The sequence below is a fragment of the Brassica rapa genome, chromosome A02, assembly GCF_000309985.2.
Source record: "Brassica rapa cultivar Chiifu-401-42 chromosome A02, CAAS_Brap_v3.01, whole genome shotgun sequence".
Lineage (NCBI taxonomy): Eukaryota > Viridiplantae > Streptophyta > Magnoliopsida > Brassicales > Brassicaceae > Brassica > Brassica rapa.
Genome location: NC_024796.2, coordinates 8390927 through 8412420, shown reverse-complemented (window position 1 = coordinate 8412420; position 21494 = coordinate 8390927). Strand labels below are relative to the sequence as shown.

Here is a 21494-nt window from a genome sequence, read left to right as displayed (position 1 = left end):
AATTGTAAAAATTTCGAATCTGAAAACATATAATCTGAAACTATAAAAAAAAAAATCTTTTTTTCATTTTTTTAATTTTTATTTTATTTATTTTTGTTTGTTTATTTAATTTTAAATTAAGGGTATTAGGGATATTTTATCCTTTAATGAATGTTATTTTTGTGACTTTCTCCTTCTAGTGCTATTTTTGAGACATAAACTTCAAAAGGTGCTATTATTGACAATTTCCCTTAATCAAAACTGCAATACTTTTTTTTTTTTTTGTAAAAAGCTGAAATACTTTTTCTATCAAGACTTTTATTTATCTCACATAAAATTAACCATAACTAAATATTACTGTATTTTTATTATGCATCATTTATATTACCAAAATCTCGAACTCTTATGCTAAATCAGAAAAAGTAAAAATATGGACATTTTCTTGGGATAGTTTCTGCGATTTTCTCGGGAACTTATAAAGACCTTTCACAGTTCTTTGTTCTTTGCAAATCTTAAAAAATATTTTCTCTCCTCCCCCATTTATTTTCTGTGTCCCTTATTTGATTGCTGAGAAACCGCCAGAGAAAAAAAACCCATCTCTTTTAAAGATATTTCTTCTTCTTCCCGTTGTTTCTGCTTTCAGCTTCGAAGCATTTTTCTCAGGAATTTGCGTAGCTTAAAGGTTCGTGTTTTCACTTGTAAAAATTACACATTTAACAATTTATCCTCTCTCTGTTCTTTGTTATGAGCTTGGACTCGTTTATATGAAGTTACGTAGAAGTTTGTAATATGATAAAATGACTGACCCAGTTTTAAAAACTTGATTTTTTTAAAAAAATTCTTCTGGTTTTTCTTTTGGAATGGGTACTTTGTTCTGTGGGTGGATTTTGGTTGAGAATGACAATGATTTGTCAAAGCTTTCACGCGCAATAGTGGTGGTGGCCTGGTGGGTCTTAACATGTTTTCTTAATTGTCTATATCCTTGCAAGTGTGTAAATTGTTTCCTTCGAAACAATACAAATATGTATATTAGTTGGCAATACTGTTTTCAATATATATATGTATATATGTATCTGTCTTCTTTCAATGTGTGTTTTGCCTTTTTCTGGAATGTAATTTTCACAACACTAGTTTCTCTCCAAGCGTGTGTATGTATTTGCAGAACCATTATGTGTGTGTGCCTGATTCTTGATATGTGAGGTTTTAAATTTTTTGGCTCTGTCCTTGAGCTTCAATAATGGTCAAATGGTGAAGGATTTGAGATTTATTTATTTTTATCTCATTAACTCAGAAGAAATTCTAGGACAAATATTCCCAAATTGTATGCCTTTGGTAGCAACAATCATAGAAGAAGTTCTATTACAAATCTCTCTTTCTCTGGTGTTAACTCTTTGCAAAAAAAAATTTCTTTATTTTTGTTAAAAGTTAACTCTTTGCAAAATTCTATAACAAAGTCAAGTCTTTCCATGAATCATGTTGTTATCTTGGTTAACCTTTCATAACAACTGTCAGCAAAATACAAAAACAGGAATCTTTTTGTTTGTTTCTCATTTTTGATTAATAAGCTTGAGGCCAATATGTTACTCTGTGGTATACAATGTTCTCCTGTCCTAGCTTAAGAGAATGCTTTCAAAATATTTAATTTCTTGAGTCAGCAGGATAATTTCTCTAAGTATTTTTCAAGTCTAAACTGGTTCTATTTCTTCTTGGCATCTTACATTATTTCAGGGTCCTTGAGGAAGTGGATTCTTAACTGAGTTGAAAATCGACTAGAGCTTCTTTTATATCCACTGTCCGTTGAAGGAACTCGGGGATATATATTGTCAACATCTGGTCTTTTTATGGAGATAAAATCTGGTCACTCGTCTCCTGTAATGACTGATATTCCACCGATAAGCAACTCAAGATTAACCATTCGTCAGAATAGACTACTATGCTCATCAGCAGCGCTCTCACAGAACAACAATCTTTTGCTAACCGTTCCCAGAAAGAAAACTGGGATTCTTGATGATGTCAAGTCTTGTGGTTGGCTCGATGCAATGAAATCTTCTTCTCCTCCCCCAGCAATACTTAACAAAGATAGCATTAGCAGCGATGCCAGTTACCGCGAATGGACGGTCTGTGTCCCCTTACAGTTTCACTTTTATTACTAAACAGTAAACACAGCTTCCCTGATCTTTTTTATCTTATTTAGCAGCTCAAGTATCCATCAGCTCTTACTAGTTTTGAGAAAATCATGAGTTTTGCAAAAGGGAAAAGAATAGCATTGTTTCTTGATTATGATGGCACACTTTCGCCTATAGTTGAGGAACCTGACTGCGCTTACATGTCTAGTGCTGTAAGTTGTGTTTTAACTTCTCTTTGTTTCAATTTAAATGCTAAAAAAAATCAAAATCTGTGCCATCATCATTAGCCTAATGAATCATCCTGTTTAGATGCGTACTGCGGTGCAAAACGTTGCCAAGTACTTCCCAACCGCGATCATTAGTGGAAGAAGCCGTGATAAGGTAAATCTCTACTTATCCTTCAATTTTCTTCACCAAGAATGTAATAGTCAATAATTTTATTTTTGGTTAAGGTGTGTGAGTTTGTTGGATTGAGTGAACTTTATTACGCCGGAAGCCACGGAATGGACATCATGAGTCCTGCAGGAGAATCTTTAAACCATGAACATCTCAGCCGTACTGTATCAGTTAACGAACAGGTTTTTGTTTTCTTGCTTTGTTTGTTTTCTGCAATGTCGGTTTATTACATCAGATTCTTAGAAATGTGGCAAAATTTCAGGGGAAAGATGTCAATCTATTCCAGCCTGCTAGCGAGTTTCTACCGATGATTGATAAGGTATATTCACAATGCATTTTCTAATGTATAGTTTTAAGTAATAACAAAATCATACCTTTTTTTTTGTGGTAAAAAACACTATCATACTTGATTGTTTATACTCTCAGGTGCTTTGTTCGCTTGTGGAGATTACAAAAGATATCAAAGGGGTGAAAGTAGAAGACAACAAGTTCTGCATCTCTGTGCATTACCGCAATGTAGAAGAAAAGGTTTTTTTTTTTTTTTTCACAGTTCAATAGCCTTGGTTCTCTTAAACGGATACGCTTTTCTTTAATATCTCTTCTGTTTACAGAACTGGACATTGGTTGCACAACGCGTTGAGTATGTCATTAGAACATATCCAAAGCTACGTCTAACACATGGCCGGAAGGTAAAAACAACATCTGAACCTCTCTAGTGTATATTTCAACAAAACAAGTTCGAATAAATTTCAAAAGTTCTGATTTGTATCTTATGGGTTAAAAAGGTTTTAGAGATCCGTCCAGTTATTGACTGGAACAAAGGAAAAGCTGTGACATTTTTACTCGAATCTCTTGGTATGTTAAAATATATTCTCTTCTCTGCTTCTTCTGAACTGAAACTTGGTTTAGCCATTGACACCAAAACATTCTTCAGGCCTAAACAACTGTGATGATGTTCTTCCAATCTATGTCGGGGATGATCGAACAGATGAAGATGCATTTAAGGTTTATTCTTAAATATATAACCCATTTTTTTTGTTAAAAACAGTTCCATATAAAAAGAAATAGTTTTGACTTAAAGTGCAAGTAATGTTAGGTGTTACGAGATGGACCAAACCACGGGTATGGTGTATTAGTCTCTGCTGTGCCTAAAGACACCAATGCCTTTTACTCTCTTCGTGACCCATCCGAGGTAAACTAATAAATCTCTTTACTGAATACTTGAGCCTAAGGTTATGAGTTTGATTTTGCTGCAACATTCAATTTATCTATCAGGTGATGGAGTTTCTGAAATCATTAGTGACATGGAAGAGATCAATGGTTTAATAGAAGAACAAGAAGATGAAGTAGAAGAAAATGGCTGACTATATAATATATATTTATATATATATATGGAAGTTAGAAAATTATTGTTGTTATACAGAGGGAATGGAGAAAGAGATGATGCAAAAGTAAAGCATTTAGTATTCTTTCTTGGTTGGTTTTTTCTTGAAGTTGCTTAACTACAGTTGAGATTTTAATGTAAGGGCGGCGTAGGAAGGAGAGATCACATGAAGGCTTAAAACATGCCGGAGATCCTTTTCCCTATCAATCTCTCATCATCATTTTCCTCTGAAACTGTAAATTCTTCTTTCAGTTCTGGCAACAGTTTATCATATTTACTAAATCCCGGCTTAAATCAAATAATTTGTTTCATTCTGTTTTAACATTTTTATTTAATTTATGTGAAACAATGAGTTATGTAGTTGTAGGATAAATTGCCACATAATGTTCTCACTCAATCAAAATTAAGCAGATTTAGTTTTGCAGAGAAAATAAAAGAAGTTATAACTTGTTGATTGATTGAGATATTTGTCAAGTTTAAAGTCTTATAGTCTTGTGGCATGCAACTTCGATCTACTTTAACTTTATAATAGCATTTAAAGGTAATTTAGTCCAACTCATTGTTATTTTTTCCTCAGAAATAAAGATTGCTATTTTTTAAAAACAATGAAGATTGCTATCTTTCCTCTATATTTAGATAAGAAATAGCAATAGACATTTAAAGTGATGCTATTATAGGGGAATAGATGGGAGCACACTCCATCTCTATTCTAGAGGAAAAAAATAGCAATATACATTGGAGATGGTCTAACTTAGAGCACCCCCATTGAGGGTTCATGGGGGGAGTTCATACAAAAACCAAGACAAAAAAATAATAAAATAATTCAATCCCATGAACCCTCTCTCTCCTAAAGTTCTCTTGGTTGAACCCCTCACTCCTAAAGTTCATCACTGTAGCGCGGGCCCCATGTGTCGTGGCGGCCCGCGATTGGTCTAACTTTTTTTTTTTTTTTTTTTTTTAAAAAAAAAAACAAAAAGAAAAAAATACAAATTTTAATAATAAAAAACTAAAAAGATGAACCCCAAGAGGGGGTTCATTGATGTGGATGCTCTTAGTAGATGTCAGTCCTCTTGGATGGTAACGTTTAAATCATGATTCAAAAATACTAAATGATTTTCTAACAAAGCAATTAGAATTTCCAGAAAGTACAGTTGACAATTTGTAGTTATAAAAAATAATACAAGGTTTTTCTTCGTATGTTTAATTATAATTGGCAGCTTTATTCTGATGTTTTAATTCTCCATATATATAGAATTTATTTAGTAGATTGTGGGGTTTGTTAATCGTTAGAAGTTAGCTACAATCAGAAGTACCCGTATTATCTACAAGAGCTTATGGGGTGAATGACATGATGTCAAACGAGTTAATCTATATGGGGCATGCATATTCTGTATATTGAAATCTCATTTTCTAATTTTGATATATGAGGCTCCTCTCTCATTTAAGACGTAAACATAATTAGTTTTAACTTTTATTGGATCACATAACTTTCTGTGTCAAAAGTGTTGAGCATATGCTTTTCTGAAGAAGTGATTCACGGAGACAATAAAGAAGCTAACAATTTTTAAGATAATGGAGACGTAGGCACTCTTGAATCTCAATAACAGTGAGTACATTACTAACTAGACAAATGTAGTGGGAACTGGAAGTCAAAGATGATAGCGAGGCTCTTTAGATTTTTCTCCTAAATGGCTTGTTAGTTTTAGGGATTTCATGAACTTAATGTAAAACTCATGGTATATCAGGATGGCTTGTAATATTAAAATCTAAAGTAATTAAATAGAAGGGAAAATTGGAAAAATAGGACATTCTCAACTTAGGTTTGTCTCAATAAGATTTTCAGAAGATTATTTAGGAAAATAGGATTTAGATTTTAGTTAATACTATTATACCCTTCAAATTAACCAATTAATATGAATTAATAATAATTGATTTAATATTAAAAAAGGTAAAAACATAAGGAAAAAGATATATAAATACACGATAAAATAAAAAAAAGGTAAAGACATCGGGTTAACCTATCTCTTCTTCTCCGCCGATCTCCTTCTTCCTCTTCAATGGCGATTTCGAGTTCTTCTTCTTCTCCACACGGTTAAGTGTTAGTCGTCTCTATTCTCTCTATCTTCTTCTCTGTTTCTTCTTCTATGTTTCTTCTTCTCTTTATTGGTTATCAATAAGATGTTTAGCCAGGTAATGAATCATAGAAGATGTTGAGGTATTTTATTTAATCTTGGTTCTTGTGTTGCTTTGGAAAAATCTGTTTTTCCAGGTAATTAATCATAGAAGATGTTAGGCATTATATTCAATGTTCTTTGCATATAATCTAAGCAGTCTTACTGTTTCAAAGTTGCGGCCTTTTGATCTCAAAGTGCTTATTTTTGTTGTTACTCAGGCCAAGTTATTTGAAAATTTAGATAGAAATAGGAGCGATTTCATTCATTAGGGTCTTATGTTCTGATCTTTGAAGCTACGCAGTCTTATTGATACGAAGTTGTGTCCTTTGATATATAAACTGTCTACTGTAGTTATGTTTAGTGGTATATGAACAACTCGAATCATGAATCCCACAGTTTCCCCTTTGGTGGCTGCGTTTCAGAATGTTTCAGCGTTCTTGTTTTGTCACATTTTCATGCGATTTTGACATTTAAAATTTTCCAATGAATTTGACTTCTCCTTCTTGTTTACAGGAGAAGCTTCACTAATGTATTGTGAGACAGGAAGAAGAAGGAACAAGAGCCTCCACTAATGTGACTTTGAGTCTCAATTACTGCGTACATCTTTATCTAGATGCTGTCTCGGCCATTATTGGTCTTCACAATTGGTGAGGCTCTCACAGACTAGTCAGAGTTAAAGTAAGAAGCCCCAGGTGGTACTGTCTCTCATGCATCTTCAGAATCACAGTATGAGCTACAAACGTCTCAGTCTCTATCAAGGGAGACAGATCAAGAATGTTTTTGTAAAAGATTTGAGAATGTTTAAGTATGTTGTTAGTTTTTGCAAAAGAATATTTAACTACTCTTTGTAGTTTTTGGTCAGAATCACTACACCCTAAACAAACCCCCAAACCCATAGTCGTATGCAATAAACCATTAACAAACCCTAAAGAAACCCTAAATAAATTCTTAAACCTTAAACAAACTATAAACAAACCGTAAACCCTAAACAAATCCCTAAATAACATTATATTTGATATTGTCATTAAGAGGGGGTTCACTTAGAGGATGCCAAGACAGAAAACACACAAAAAATAATACACTTAGAATTTGATTACTTCAAATACTCTTAATTTTATCTGCTTTATCAACTTGGAAAGTAGATGGCGAAAAGACAACTCTTTCAAATTCAAATACTTTTGGTTTTAACTGCTTTTATCTCTTTTGATCTCATTGAAGCATGTCTTAGTCATTGCAAGTTCATTTAGAGAAAAACGTGGAAGAAAATATTCTTTGCGAGATTTAGGGTAAATTTAGTTTAGATTTAGGAAACATCTTTAATTGATTATGGAAGTTTCCATATTTTACAGATTTATCTAGAGTATGTATACTACCTACGAAGAACACAATAGAGTAGGTGGGAAACATATTCTTCCTATAGGCGTCATATAACGTAAAAGGCAGAATATGTTAGGGCACGTAATCTAGCCAAGTTATATCGTTGAGTTGTGGCTATATGTTGTTATCAAGCTGTAGGTAGACTGAAGACATCTTTCTTGATTATAACGTAACAAATTCTAGACTTGTTAGAAAATACAAGAAAGGTTATTTTACGTTGTATACCCAAGATATATCTATGTATAAAACTTAGTATCTGATTTCTAGACTAAGTAGATGACCAGAATGAGTATTCTAACTGTAGTTAGAAGATAAAATAAAATATGATTCCAATTTTAAAAAAAAAACTTTTAAACATATATATTGTCATACTTATGTTTCCAATAATTATCATATTTTTTAATATTTTTAAAATTCAGTTTACTATTTTTCCCATAAAAGAAGGGTAAAATATGTCCAGAATTGCCTAAAATATCAGAAGTCCTATTGTGACAAATAAAAGTTCAAAGTGTCTCATTTTTCCAATTTTCCCTAAATAGAACCTAGATTTTTTAGATTCATAAACTTAATGTCAAACTGATAATGTCAGACTCATGGTATTCACGATTTCTACACCAAGATGGCTTGTAATAAGAGGACTTGTAATATTAGGATCTAAAGTAATTAACTAGAACCGAGGATCATAGGACAATCAAGAGACATGAGAGTGTAATTACGATTAACGGAACCTGAATTCTGTTGGACTAAATACATGTGGATCGAACCTGATGAATCATGCTATTTTTGAGTGCCACCTGCTGTGTAGGCATGAGCATTATCAAAAACACATTCGCATCTGAATATTTTCCTAGTCTAAGTGTCTATGCCAATATTTACTATTTTTTTGCTGGCGAAAAATTAGTATTGAAGACCCTGACATTGATGGAAATCCTTATCTTTGGGTAAAATATGGTACTTATGGAAAGCCAGAAATGATAAGTTATTCAGAAGAATCGACAGATATCCACATAACTTATCAGACATGCGGAAAAAGAATGCTTAGCATGGTGTGAGGCAAATTCATCAGTTTCAGTTTCTGAACAAATCCCATATACTATTTATTCACAAGTCATATGCTTACATAATATATGTCTGGTGGATGGTTTTTGGAACCCTACATCGCAATTAGTTGTTGATGGGTCTTGAAGGATACATCCGGAAAAATCCAACTTATGGGTACCATAAATCAAAGAACGAGAGAATCAACGTTGCATTCAGAGCTAGAAACTCTAAGCTGTGCAATGTAAAACATGCTTTGTCACTCTCTGCCTACCAGGTTTTGAACCATATTGAAAACATTGTTAACAAAGATTGGGAAGCGTCTAGTGTGGCCAAATTTTTCTACGGAGCTAAAAGAGATAACAGTTTTGCAAAGGATATTTCATCATTTCAAGCTTATCTATATTCATTGATCTCATAATGTAATTGTGGATTCTTTAGCTAGAATTGCAAGATTATCCCATAAGAAACTGTTATTTGTTGGTTTCTATTCCGATATAGTTACATGTGTCACTTCAAAGTTTGAGTAATAGAGTGGTCTTTCGTTGTCAAAAAGAAAACTTTTGCCAACAGGTTTAAAATACAAAATTTAATTAATTTTAAAAAATTTGAATTTCTGGTTTGTTTAAAATTACAGTAACCTTCATTTTTAAGTTTTTAATTTATTTGAATTATTATTTTTTATTTGAATTCTTTTTATTATAGTTGATTTTAAATTATTTTAATTTTATTTTACTAATTTTGTTGATTAATTACTAATAATTTTGTAAAAGTAAATCATTCTTTTTTACCAGGAAATGAACATAATCGATCATACTATTGATGTGATGAATAAACAACTTAGTTTCAAGGTTTAATCTGTTACTAAAATTAGTTTTACTGTTTGAAGTTTTAAATGTCCAAATGAAATGTTTAAAGTGCTAATTTTAACCAAATTCATGGTTTAAAATGTTATGTTCCCTTCTTCATCTATACTAATTTTCCAAACTTTGTATATGATCCAAAAACTCATTGCTTTAAAGTTACAAAAGGTCATTGCTTTGTATTTTTTTCATGCATTTGAATAAATAACCTTTATCAAAAAGATGGTACATAAAAGTATTTTATAACTTTTACTAGACATGCTTTGGTATGAAGATACAATTATACAATTGCAATTTGTTCAATAAAACCCGGGCCATATCTGAAACCCGTCAACACCTGAAAGTCCCACATGCACAATTATGAGAATTTGATTCTGTAAGTTAATACTAGGCGACACCATTAGACAGTATATAACTGATTAAGCATAATAATCCGGATTAACGAGGTGTAGCTCCATTTTTCAAAAGATTACGAGACTTTTCTTCATGGGAAACTGCATATATTTCAGATTACTAAGTATATTTACAAATGTGAAATGTGAGCCAGAGTGGAGACACGTGCATTCGTTCAAACGTGCGCCTTACGTAAAGATAGGTCATAGGTTGGTGCTTGGGGACTTGATCTACGGCATGATTAACCCGGTCTCTTAGCCGGATTTCTTAACTCATGATTTGATATTTTTTTGTTTTTCTTTTTACACTTTTCGACTAAAAGACAACTCTTATATTTCTTATTTAAGAGACGGTTCTTAACTTTTCTTAGTTCAAATCTAAAAAAAATTAAGAGATATCTCTTATCCGAAATTAAGAACTCCAATTAAGAGATTGGAGTTAATGATGGTCTTCTCTCACGCTCACACAAATCACTTTAGTCCCGTACAAACAAAAAGCATATTTTGTTAGCTTACCATATCTTCCGTATCATTTCACACGTTTTCCTAAAATGTATTCCCTCAGCTTCCTCCATTCATAAAATAGGATTTTTAGATTTTTATTTTGTTTCAATTTTATTTACATTTTTGTATATATTTTTAAGAACATTAATTGAAAATATTTAAATTAATTGAATACTATTGGTTAATATTTATTAAAAACACATGATAAAAAAACTAATTATAAATATTTATTATATTTTTAATATGTGTGAATAATATATAAAAAAATTAGTTGAGAAGAAGGCAAAGAGTAACTAACTTTTAGTATAATCTAGTTACACAAATAAAATAGTGTTTCCGGCTTCAGCCTTTTTATCGTTGAAATATTTTAATAAACATTGAACGTTCTTCACAAGCTATGTGATTGTACATATTTATTTATATGATTTTGTCTGAAAATTAAGATTTGAATATACATAACTATTATTTTTCTAACGATTCATTAGTAAGAGCTTATTAGTCGACATGTGGTCAGTGTCATGTGTTAAAGTTGAGAGATTCAAAATTTTAAAATAATAGTTAATAATCACTATATAAGAAGGCCAAGCCATGTTTGGATATTGCCATTGACGTGACTCAAATCAGAGAGTTACGGCACAGCCAAATATCAAATTGGCTGAAAACGCCATACAAATAGAAGGTTTGTTTGTTTTTTTACTCACATAAATTAGCACTATATCAATATTTATGGCATTCCCTATTATGCTGAGCGGTTTCACTAACTACCAACTTGTACGTACAACTCAATAATATTGTGAGCCGAGTGTGCAACTTTTTGGTTTCAGGTGAGCTAAGCTAAGAGAACCAAATATGAGTTTGTGCTCTGATCTCTGCGACAAATTAGACGAGAATGTTTTGGAAGAGTTGGCGTCCAATGTGAAGCAAGTACAAGACAATGTATTGGAGGAGATACTCACACTTAATGCTGGAACTGAGTATCTTAGGCGTTTTCTCCATGGGAGTTCTGATAAGGAGCTTTTTAAAAAAAACGTTCCCGTGACGACATACGAAGATGTAAAGCTTTATATCGACCGTGTTGCAAATGGAGAGCCCTTTGATGTTATTTCTGGGAAACCCATTACCGGTTTCCTACTAAGGTAGTCTCTTGTTGTATAAAGCAACTTTACCCACTGGCAACTGATTAATTATTTATGTGATCAAACTTATGTTTGAGAGTCTTAATTCTCTAGTTTTTTTTATTGTAGTTCCGGAACTTCTGGAGGAAAACGGAAGATGTTTCCTCGTAACAACAAATACTTGGAAAACTTGAAATTCATCTATTTTTACCGCTCGCTCGTTATAACCAAGTAATAATGGAAACATGTGTGTCTTGTTTTAGTAAACAATAATGTATTTGTAAATTATATGATAAATTATTCTTTTGGATTCATAGGCATATCGATGGTCTTGAGCATGGAAAGGGAATGGTGTTTAACTTTTGTACACCAGAGCAGAATACTCCCTCTGGTTTGCCAGCTTCGTCTGCGACGACGAGCTTCTTCAAGAGTGATTACTTCAAGAACCGACCATCATATTGGCATTGGTCATTCACAAGTCCTGACGAAGTCATATTGTGTTCAGACAACAAACAGAGTTTGTATTGTCATCTCCTGTGTGGTATAGTTCAAAGAGACGAGGTTGTGAAGGTTGGTGCCGCCTTTGTTTCTATCTTGGTCCGTGCAATTACTTTTCTTGAAAAATTTTGGAAAGAAATTTGCACTAATATCCGTTGTGGTCATCTTAGCGAATGGATCACTGATATTAGCTGTAGGGATTCTGTATCAAAGATCCTTGGAGAACCTAATCCTGAATTGGCTGATCTCATCGAAAATGAATGCAACCAAAAATCATGGGAAGGTATAATTCCAAGACTTTGGCCTAAAACCAAATTCATCGAAAGCATTGCGACAGGCCAAATGGCTCAGCACATCCCAACATTAAAGTTTTACTCTAACAATCTGCCTTTGATTTCTTCAAGTTATGTTTCTTCGGAAACTATGTTTGGGATTAACATGAATCCTTTGTGCAAACCACAAGACGTGTCATACACATTTATGCCTAACTTCTCATATTTCGAGTTCTTACTTGTTGACGCGGGTGACAAAGTAGAAATTGTTGATCTTGTGGATGTCAAGTTAGGGAGCCATTACGAGCCGTTGGTCACAAATCATTCTGGTTAGTCAAATGTTTACGTGGAGAAAATGTATATATATATTATCATCTCAACTAAGATATTAATATTGTTTCTTTTTTGCTAGGCCTACACAGACATAAGATGGGTGATGTTTTACAAGTGACTGGATTTTACAATAGTGCACCTCAGTTTAGGTTTGTGCGGAGAGGAAATTTGGTTCTGAGCGTTCATTTGGAGATAACTACAGATGAAGATCTTTTAAATGCGGTGACACATGCAAAGATGGTTCTTGAATCATCAAATTTGATGTTGATTGACTTTACAAGCTATGCTGATGTATCTACTACTCCCGGTCATTATGTTCTGTACTGGGAACTCAAAGGAAAATACAACAATGACATTGCTGAAATTGATAACAAGGTTTTAGTAGAATGTTGTTACGTGGTGGAAGAGTCCTTGAACAATTTTTACAAAGAATTTAGGAGCAAAGACGGATCAATTGGAGCTCTAGAGATAAGGGTGGTGCAACAAGGAACTTTCGATTCTCTTATGGAGTTTTTCATTACCCAAGGTGCTTCTTCAACTCAATACAAGACACCCATTTGCATCAAATCTTCCGAGGCATTAGCGATCTTAGAAGAAAAAGTTCGATCTAGGTTCTTTACCGATAAGGTTCCCTTTCTTTAGACTTTTCGTCATGATTTTTATCATTTTGCATGCGTTGAAATAAAGTTTGTGGAAAATACCATGAGAGGAGACAAAACTCATGCTTTTCAATCTTATTTTGAAGTATACTTTTCATATAACTAGTATTTTATTAATAAAACCCGATCACAATGACTGATGTCATATAGTTTTTCATAGAGATTACACAAAGTGCAAAACTTTAAGAAACACAAAAGAGAAAAAGATATAAAATGTAGCGCTTTGATATATATTCCATTTTGAAAGATTAAATTTGCCACACACACACTTCTGTTATTGAGCATGAAGAAAATGGAGTGAGTGAGTGAGTGAAAACAATATCGAAAATATCCTGACATCACACGAGATGTTGAAATAGAATGCGTGTGCTCATCATGTTTCAATGTATTTTCAAGAATTTACTTAAGACAACCAAAAATCACCTAGACATATAATTTAAGAAATAATTTTTCAAATTTTGCTTGTCATCTCTACAATCACCGTCACTAAGGCTATGTACAATAGTTGTATAAATTCAACATTCTAATTTACATTTTTTCACAATCCACATCATCTTCTCTTTCTTCCACCTATTAATTCAACACATATACAAATTTTGTCTCTACAATGGTTTTGTTTAAGAAAATTCAACACTACAACCTATATTCTTATTTATGTAACTTAATAGCTATATATTAATTCAAAATGGACTGTAATTAAAGTAAATATTTTAAAATGACATAGTTTTAATAATTTTTATTTTATATTTTTATTCTTTACTATTTTCAGAAAATAATATTTACATAATATTTTTTAAACAAATATGAAATGACATAATTAAGTTCATAATTAATATTAGTAAAATAGAAATTATAGGAAAAAATTGACATTTTTAATATTCTATATCCAAATGAAATGAAACTAGTATTTATTTATAGATCATTAAAAATACTAAGTGTTAGTATCATTTTTATTTTAAATTATTTTATTATAAATCAATTAAGTTTAAATTATTGGGTGAAAATAAAGAGGAACAAAAACTAGATAACCAATGATAATATTATTTTTATGTTTTAAAATACTTATGAGTGGATAAGACGTAATATGTGATATATAAATAAATATATATTTTTGGGTTGCTATAACATGATTTTTCTTTGGGAAACTGCCATAAATACAATATTCATAGTATTACTTTTCATATTTACATTAACCACTTTTATCCTTACTTTTAACGAAGGATAAAATATATTTATATCTATAGGATTAACTAATATAGACTTATGGTTTAGAGTTGAGGGTGAGATAGGGTTTTTGGAATGTGAAATTCAGGATTCTAATAAATATATAAATAAATATTAAAAAATATTAAAAAATTATAAAATAGTTTGAAACATAATTTTCGATTTTCATTTAGAAAAATTGTTTTAGTAATAAAAATTATATAATTATAAAAATAGAATTAAATAATATTTCGAAAATTGTAAATGTTATTATATTTTATTTCTTTTATTATATTATTTCCTATATATCAATGATAATCTATGATTTATTACCATATAAAAACTTACCAAAAATATAAATCAACACTAAATTTAAATGTCAATGTCATAATTAATTTCAAGACATGTCTTCATTATTAGTATGCCGCGTCATCATTTTTTTCAAAATTATGGTGATGACAAATGATCACTTCTCAAATGATGTTTAGGGACTAGGGGATGTATTCAACTTTTCCTATATCTTTTATTTAATAAATTCTCTTGTAATAATCAAACCAATCTAAGTTCATAATTTTATAAATATTTTAAAATGATAATGTAAATTATCTAACTTCACTATCTAATTAATGTATTAATTGATGTTCTTTATCTTTTTATTTAAGAGATATATGTTTGGATCTAAACCAAAATTTTCTCTAGTAACAACCAAACCAATCATTAAACAAACTGGAGTTAAAATAAAAGACTTCTCAGAGTTGTGGATTGAAAATAATCTCATTGGCACTGAAAGCATTAGAAATTAGAAATAGTTAAAACTCATAAAATATCAATAAAATAACAGTAACCAATAAACATCGTATATTATCAATAATTTAGATTTTTGAAATTATGGCACATAAAACAAAAAGAGTAAACATGTATTGTTCATAGATAATATAATGACAATTATGTATATAAATATAATTTAAGAAAAAATAATTATTATATTATCGCTATAGTTTCTTAATATCCCTTTATTAAATATTTTGAATATAATGAAAAATCATCAAATAAATCACTAAAATTGTTTATTAAAACTAATGACTCAACCTAAAATCATCGAGAACATGACAAAACATCAAAATCATATTTTAAATAGTCGTATAAATTTTTTAATATCTCTTTATTAATTATTTCAAATATAATGAAAAAATCATCAAATAAATCATTAAAATTGTTTATTGAACTAATGACTCCGCCTAAAGTCATGAAAAACATTTAAAATCAGAAAAAAAAATCACTTCTTAAACAGATAAATTATTTCAAATATAATGAAAAATCACTAAATAAATCAATAAAATGTTTATTAAAACCAGTGACTTCAAAGTAAATTATTTCGAGTATAAATAAAATGCTGAAATCTATACTATTAAAATAGAAGTTATGACTTCTTTTATGCGTGATTTTTTTATTTGGACCATCTTTACAAAAATTATTAACTTTTACATAACTTCATTATAATATCTTTTAATATTTTTATTTTTATTTGAAATACTAATAAAATATCTTAAGTAAATGTCTAACAAAATATTTTAAATATATTTTTAAAAATATTTTCTAAATTAGTTAACTACAATTTTAGTTATCACAAACTATAATTAGAAACTAAATTTTAGTTTAGTTTTAATTGTAAACAAAAATTAATAGTTATATAAAATACTTTTAATAATATTTTAATGATAATAAAAAAATTAAATTGATTTATTTTTCAAAGTTAAATTTAAGAAATATTTTAAAAGATGCTTTTAAAAATAAATATTCATTTCTATTTCTGATTTCTGATTTAAAATAAAAAATATCTTATCTATTTAGCACATAAATTATGACTTATTTTCATATGTGATTTTTTTTTTAATTTAGACCGCTTAGAAATCAAACCTTTAAATGCTTTTACCATGTAATACAATTAATTTACACATCTCTTCATAGATGAAACATTTGATTTTTATTCATATCTTATATATAAGACTTTGGTCAACTGTTATTAACCAATTCGGTTTATTATCTAAACAACTATACTAAATTAGTTTAATTAATCACTATATATCAAATTCTCTATTATGTAACAATACTGATTTAAATAATTTTTGTTTTATTTTGAAAACATTATTATGTAACAATACTAATTTACATAAATTTTTTTTATTTCTAAATTTGAAATATATTTGGAAATTAAATTAAGTTAAACCTACATAATAGAGAATTTGGTATATAGTGATTAATTAAATTAAATATTGTTACAAAATTACAAAAATTATAAACTTTATAGTAACAATATTATTAGCCGCACAAATATTATTATAAAATTAGATAATATATAACACCAAATTATATAATTTATTGATATATTTTATTGCATAACCTGAAATATTTTAGTATTAAAAAAGATCCGCACAACGGTTGTGCGAATCAAGATCTAGTTGTTTATTAAAACTAACAACATAGCCTAAAATTATAGAAACCACGATAGATAAGCAAAATTATTTGTTAAATAATAGTATAGATAGATCACATAGTTAAAGAAATGAATGCTTTACTCAACCAACAACAATTAACAAGATGGTAACACATATGGTATATAATCAAAAAAAATAAAGAAAAGGTAAACAAAAATCTAAGAGAATCATTACGTTTTGAGTAAGTTATCCAATTTCACAACCACTTCTATATAGACAAGATATGAATAATTGACAAGTTATACGGACCGGTTAACCAGTAAGATTAAAAACGCGTTTATGGACTAATACAGAAAGAAGAAAATAAAATCATCATTTGCCAGAGAAGCAGTTTCACAAAGTGCACACTCTTCATCTTCTTTTTCTTCTCGGTAATGTTCTCTTCGTAGAGGAAGAAGATCAACGAAGCATAAGCGAAACCTATCCTCCTTACCTAAGCCACATCATAAAAATGGCGGCTGCTTATTTCTTCTCGCGGTTTACTACATTCCCTTTCCTCTTTTCCTTGGCTCTTCTCTGTGGATTTTCTCTAGCCGGCGATCCTTCCGTCTCCTACGTGTTTGAAGTCTCGTACATCACTGCTTCTCCTCTCGGCGTTCCTCAACAGGTTTCGTTTAGCTTATTATATACGGGTTTTCGTTCTCTCTAGTGCAGCTTTTCACTATTAAACTTGTTAAAAACTATATGGCTCTTGTCATATCAGTCACATTTATTTTACTGCGACAAATTAGTTCCACAAAAAAAACTTTTAATTTCATTGTAATTTCTTCCTCTTACGCGTTTTCATAAGGAAAGATGATTTGCTTCGTTTTCAGTTTATCGTATCAGATTATGTTACAGAATCACTATTTTATCTTTGATATTCGATCAAAGGCAACAATCATTGAATGTTGGTTGATTTTTATGATGAATATGTAATTGGCTCTAGGGGATGGTAGGAGCCTATGAGCCTGAACGTCTTAGTCATTCAGAAAAAAAAAAAAAAAAATGTAATTACATCCACAGTGTTAATAGATATTGTTCCTTGCAGGTTATAGCTATCAATGGGAAATTTCCAGGCCCTGTGATTAATGTGACCACAAACTACAATGTTGATGTTAATGTTTTCAATCGTTTGGATGAGCCTTTTCTATTCACCTGGTGATCATTATTAACATTCTTATCTCTTCTTCTCTGATTCAGTGCAACAGAGTTTACTAACATTGTGTCTTGCTTGAACAATTCTGTTAAGGAATGGGATCGAGATGCGGGGTGAATCGTGGCAAGACGGTGTTCTTGGCACAAACTGTCCCATCCCTCCGAACTGGAACTTCACTTACAGCTTTCAAGTGAAAGATCAAATCGGAAGTTTTTTCTATTTCCCCTCACTTAACCTTCAGAGAGCTTCTGGTGGTTTTGGACCAATCATAATCAATAACCGGGATCGTATTCCTATCCCGTTCAACGAGCCTGATGGCGAAATCAGCTTTATGATTGGCGATTGGTATACTCAGAACCATACAGTAAGTCCACTCTACTGGTGTGGTGTTCTTTCACTTTTGATTATATGTTCCAATGGTTTTATTATATCGGTGAAAACTTTGTTGCTTTCATAGGCTTTAAGGGGTGTACTTGACTCTGGTGAAGAACTTGGGATGCCTGATGGAGTCCTCATCAATGGGAAAGGTCCTTACAAGTACACTAGCAGTGTACCTGATGGAATCCAGTATGAAACCATTGATGTTGATCCAGGTTAATATCTTTGAGAGTTCTCTTTTGTTTGAGTAGTTGTTTTTTATTCATCCGTGTTACATTGTTGCAGGGAAAACATACAGGATCCGTGTTCACAATGTTGGTACCTCGACAAGCTTGAACTTCAGGATTCAGAACCACAAAATGCTCTTAGTTGAAACTGAGGGTCACTACAACTTGCAAACAAACTTCACCGATTTCGATATCCATGTGGGACAGTCTTATTCATTCTTGGTCACCATGGACCAAAACGCCTCAAGTGACTACTACATTGTGGCGAGTGCAAGGTTTGTCAATGAAACAGCGTGGCAAAGAGTCACCGGTGTTGGCGTTCTCCATTATTCCAATTCCAAAGGACAGGCTTCTGGTCCTCTTCCAGTTCCAGCGACTGATGTTTCTCAACCTTGGTCTGTAATGAACCAACAAAGAGCCATAAGGTATGTCTACAACACCCCTTCAAGCAAATGGATATTTTAAACTTAGACGTTTACATGTAAACTTGATCTTTTTTTCATGTGCAGGCAAAACACAACTGCAAGTGGTGCTCGTCCAAATCCGCAGGGATCATATCACTACGGAGAGATAAACATCACAGACACATACATCTTGAGGAGTATGCCTCCAACCAAAATCAATGGGTCAGTTCATGCTACGCTTAATGGGATTTCATTTCTGAACCCAAGCACGCCCATGAGGCTTGCGGATAAGCATAAAGTGAACGGAGTTTATAAACTGGATTTCCCAGAGAGACCTGCTGACAATATACCTCCACGTTTGGAGAGTTCTATCATCAACGCGACATACAAAGGCTTTATTCAAATTATCTTCCAGAACAATGACACCAAAGTCCAGAGCTTCCATATTGATGGATACTCGTTTTACGTTGTTGCGTAAGAAAATCATGACATACTTTCTTTATTTACATTTTTTAACAGTTTTAGTTGCTCTGACTTGACTTTTTAAAATCTGGTGTTCCAGGATGGACTTTGGTAACTGGACTGAAGACAAAAAAGGCTCTTATAATAATTGGGATGCAGCATCAAGAAGCACGGTTGAGGTTGATTCACATTTGCAATCTGTCTCTCTGTATGGTAAATTTTGTCAGGAGGTTTACTTACATGTTTTGTTTTTGTTTTAATGTTTTGCTTCAGGTTTACCCAGGGGCATGGACTGCAGTACTTCTTTCCCTCGATAATGCCGGAGTTTGGAACATCAGAGTTCAGAATCTTGACAGATGGTATCTTGGCCAAGAAACATACATGCGAATCATAAACCCCGAGGAGAACGGTAGCACAGAAATGGATCAGCCTGGAAATGCTCTTTACTGTGGTGCTCTCAAGAGCATGCAGAAGTAAGCACACTGACCTCTCATTTCCTCTCATATCACCTTTGATGATGATCTGAATATCCTAAGCACTCTTCTCTTTGGTTATCTCCTGCAGGGACCAGATCCATAGCTCTGCAACATCAATATTAAATGGAAAGTGGAATCTAGTTTTCAGCTTGGTGATGGTTCTGCTCGCCTTGGTTCCAGTATTTTTCTGTTAGATCTGATCTCTCATTGGTGAAATTGTATGATACAAACTGTTGGGCTTCTTTTTTCTTCTTCTTTGATTTCATTGATTGTTTGTTTATGTACTTCTCATTATCCGAAATAACTTCAGATTGGCTTGCTTTGTGTCTAAAGCATTGTAGTTTGTGTCTTCTACATTATTTCTACAATTATTAAGCAATGCTTAAAAGTAGAGATGGACAAAACAAAAGTCTCGTCCTGTTCGGTATGAGTATATACTTTTGATTCGTATTTTTTTTCTTTACTATGTACCCGTTTTTCCCTCCACAGTTAAAACTTTATTCATAATAAGCATAATGAAATTATATTCGGAGTCAAAAAATTTATATAATTTTAATTTAAGCACAAAAAAAAAAACAAAACAATGGCCGGCCTTAGAGCCCGGAAGTGAAGGGTACGCCTGTCTGTGGCAGCCATACGGTACCTGCGATGAATCTTCCAACAGTGAAAGCAGATGCATCAGAATCTCTATTCAACACATGAAACCCTTTCCAACGAACACGCCACTTAGTGGACGAACCTGGTCCGGTATTCTTATATTCAGCATAAAACAGCGTGTCTAAACCGAAAACCGAACCTTCAGTCCACGGTGACCAACCCAATGGACTCACAGCACTATCCAAATGCGTCTTAAGAACCACGGTGCGAGAGTACTTCATCCAAGGCCGGCCCATGTACGTCTTAACAGTACGGATCACCGGTTTTAGATCAGGAGCGGGTTGGATTCTTGAGTTATGTATTGAGATCCCTGTGTTCTGAAATGGATCAGCACGACCTTGTGCGGTTATTACATTGGCTTGACCCTTGAGCGGGCGGCGAGGGAGGATGAGACAGTTTTGGAAAACTACAGCTGCGTTTCCAAATATGAAATCTACGGTTCCATAAATGTAGCAGCCACGGTAAAATTGGCGTTGGGAATGAACCATCAGTGTGTCTTGGTATCCTTCAATAGAGCATTTATAGAAGATTGAGAGGTCTGAGGATGACCGGAGTGCCACGGCCTGGCCTTTGGCCGGACCAGCCGTGTTACGGAATGTTAGGCCTTTGGCTATGAAGTGAAGTCCCTCTATACCTGGATCACACGCAATTGAATCAATTGTTACATAGCCAGTGAAAAAATGTAATAAATTTTCAAATGGTAACGCTTACTTATTTCGCGGGAAACAGAGCAAAAGCACTAGTTACGTTTTATCTATATTATTAAAACTGAAGTACATTTGAGAGTTGTTTGGAAACTTGGATAATAGTATAAATGAGAATTGTTTGGAAACATGGATAACAGTACAAAATAATACTTGCTTATCTTAATTGATTTTTTAAAAGATTTTTATTCTATTGTTAATCAATTATAACCCTTCATCTATTATATTTACTAAATAAGT

The 21494-nt window shown here is 32.0% G+C and overlaps 4 protein-coding genes across 7 annotated transcripts; 3 read left to right on the top strand and 1 right to left on the bottom strand.

Annotated features, from left to right (window-relative positions):
• Window positions 1-345: 345 nt before the first annotated feature.
• On the top strand, window positions 346-4201 carry LOC103852148 (trehalose-phosphate phosphatase A). 4 transcript variants are annotated; one of them, XM_009129053.3, is made up of 12 exons: window positions 346-661; window positions 1708-2096; window positions 2174-2317; window positions 2415-2486; window positions 2558-2683; window positions 2764-2820; window positions 2928-3029; window positions 3113-3190; window positions 3287-3356; window positions 3436-3506; window positions 3598-3693; window positions 3777-4201. In XM_009129053.3, exons 2-12 carry the CDS (start codon window positions 1821-1823, stop codon window positions 3825-3827), a joined length of 1143 nt encoding a protein of 380 aa, XP_009127301.1. In that variant the 5' UTR covers window positions 346-661; window positions 1708-1820; the 3' UTR covers window positions 3828-4201. The 4 variants fall into 4 exon arrangements, with proteins under 4 accessions (XP_009127301.1, XP_009127309.1, XP_009127302.1 ...); XM_009129061.3 differs by having other exon boundaries at window positions 369-661; window positions 2177-2317; XM_009129054.3 differs by lacking the exon at window positions 346-661 and adding an exon at window positions 1341-1359.
• Window positions 4202-4494: 293 nt separating this feature from the next.
• LOC103852144 (4-substituted benzoates-glutamate ligase GH3.12) lies at window positions 4495-15409 on the top strand. The gene is made up of 5 exons (XM_033285101.1): window positions 4495-5983; window positions 6573-11369; window positions 11478-11579; window positions 11666-12447; window positions 12531-15409. The coding sequence occupies exons 2-5, from the start codon at window positions 11083-11085 to the stop codon at window positions 13091-13093; spliced, it is 1734 nt and encodes a 577-aa protein (XP_033140992.1). The 5' UTR covers window positions 4495-5983; window positions 6573-11082; the 3' UTR covers window positions 13094-15409.
• Window positions 15410-17014: 1605 nt separating this feature from the next.
• Window positions 17015-20212, top strand: LOC103852143 (monocopper oxidase-like protein SKS2). The gene is made up of 9 exons (XM_009129050.2): window positions 17015-17415; window positions 17839-17948; window positions 18040-18310; window positions 18404-18539; window positions 18610-18976; window positions 19061-19429; window positions 19518-19596; window positions 19691-19890; window positions 19982-20212. Exons 1-9 carry the CDS (start codon window positions 17260-17262, stop codon window positions 20085-20087), a joined length of 1794 nt encoding a protein of 597 aa, XP_009127298.1. The 5' UTR covers window positions 17015-17259; the 3' UTR covers window positions 20088-20212.
• LOC103852276 (probable pectinesterase/pectinesterase inhibitor 59) lies at window positions 20091-21472 on the bottom strand. The gene is made up of 2 exons (XM_018656413.2): window positions 21466-21472; window positions 20091-21256 (listed from the first exon to the last, which is right to left on the bottom strand). The coding sequence occupies exons 1-2, from the start codon at window positions 21470-21472 to the stop codon at window positions 20487-20489; spliced, it is 777 nt and encodes a 258-aa protein (XP_018511929.1). The 3' UTR covers window positions 20091-20486.
• Between the last annotated feature and the right edge of the window lie 22 nt (window positions 21473-21494).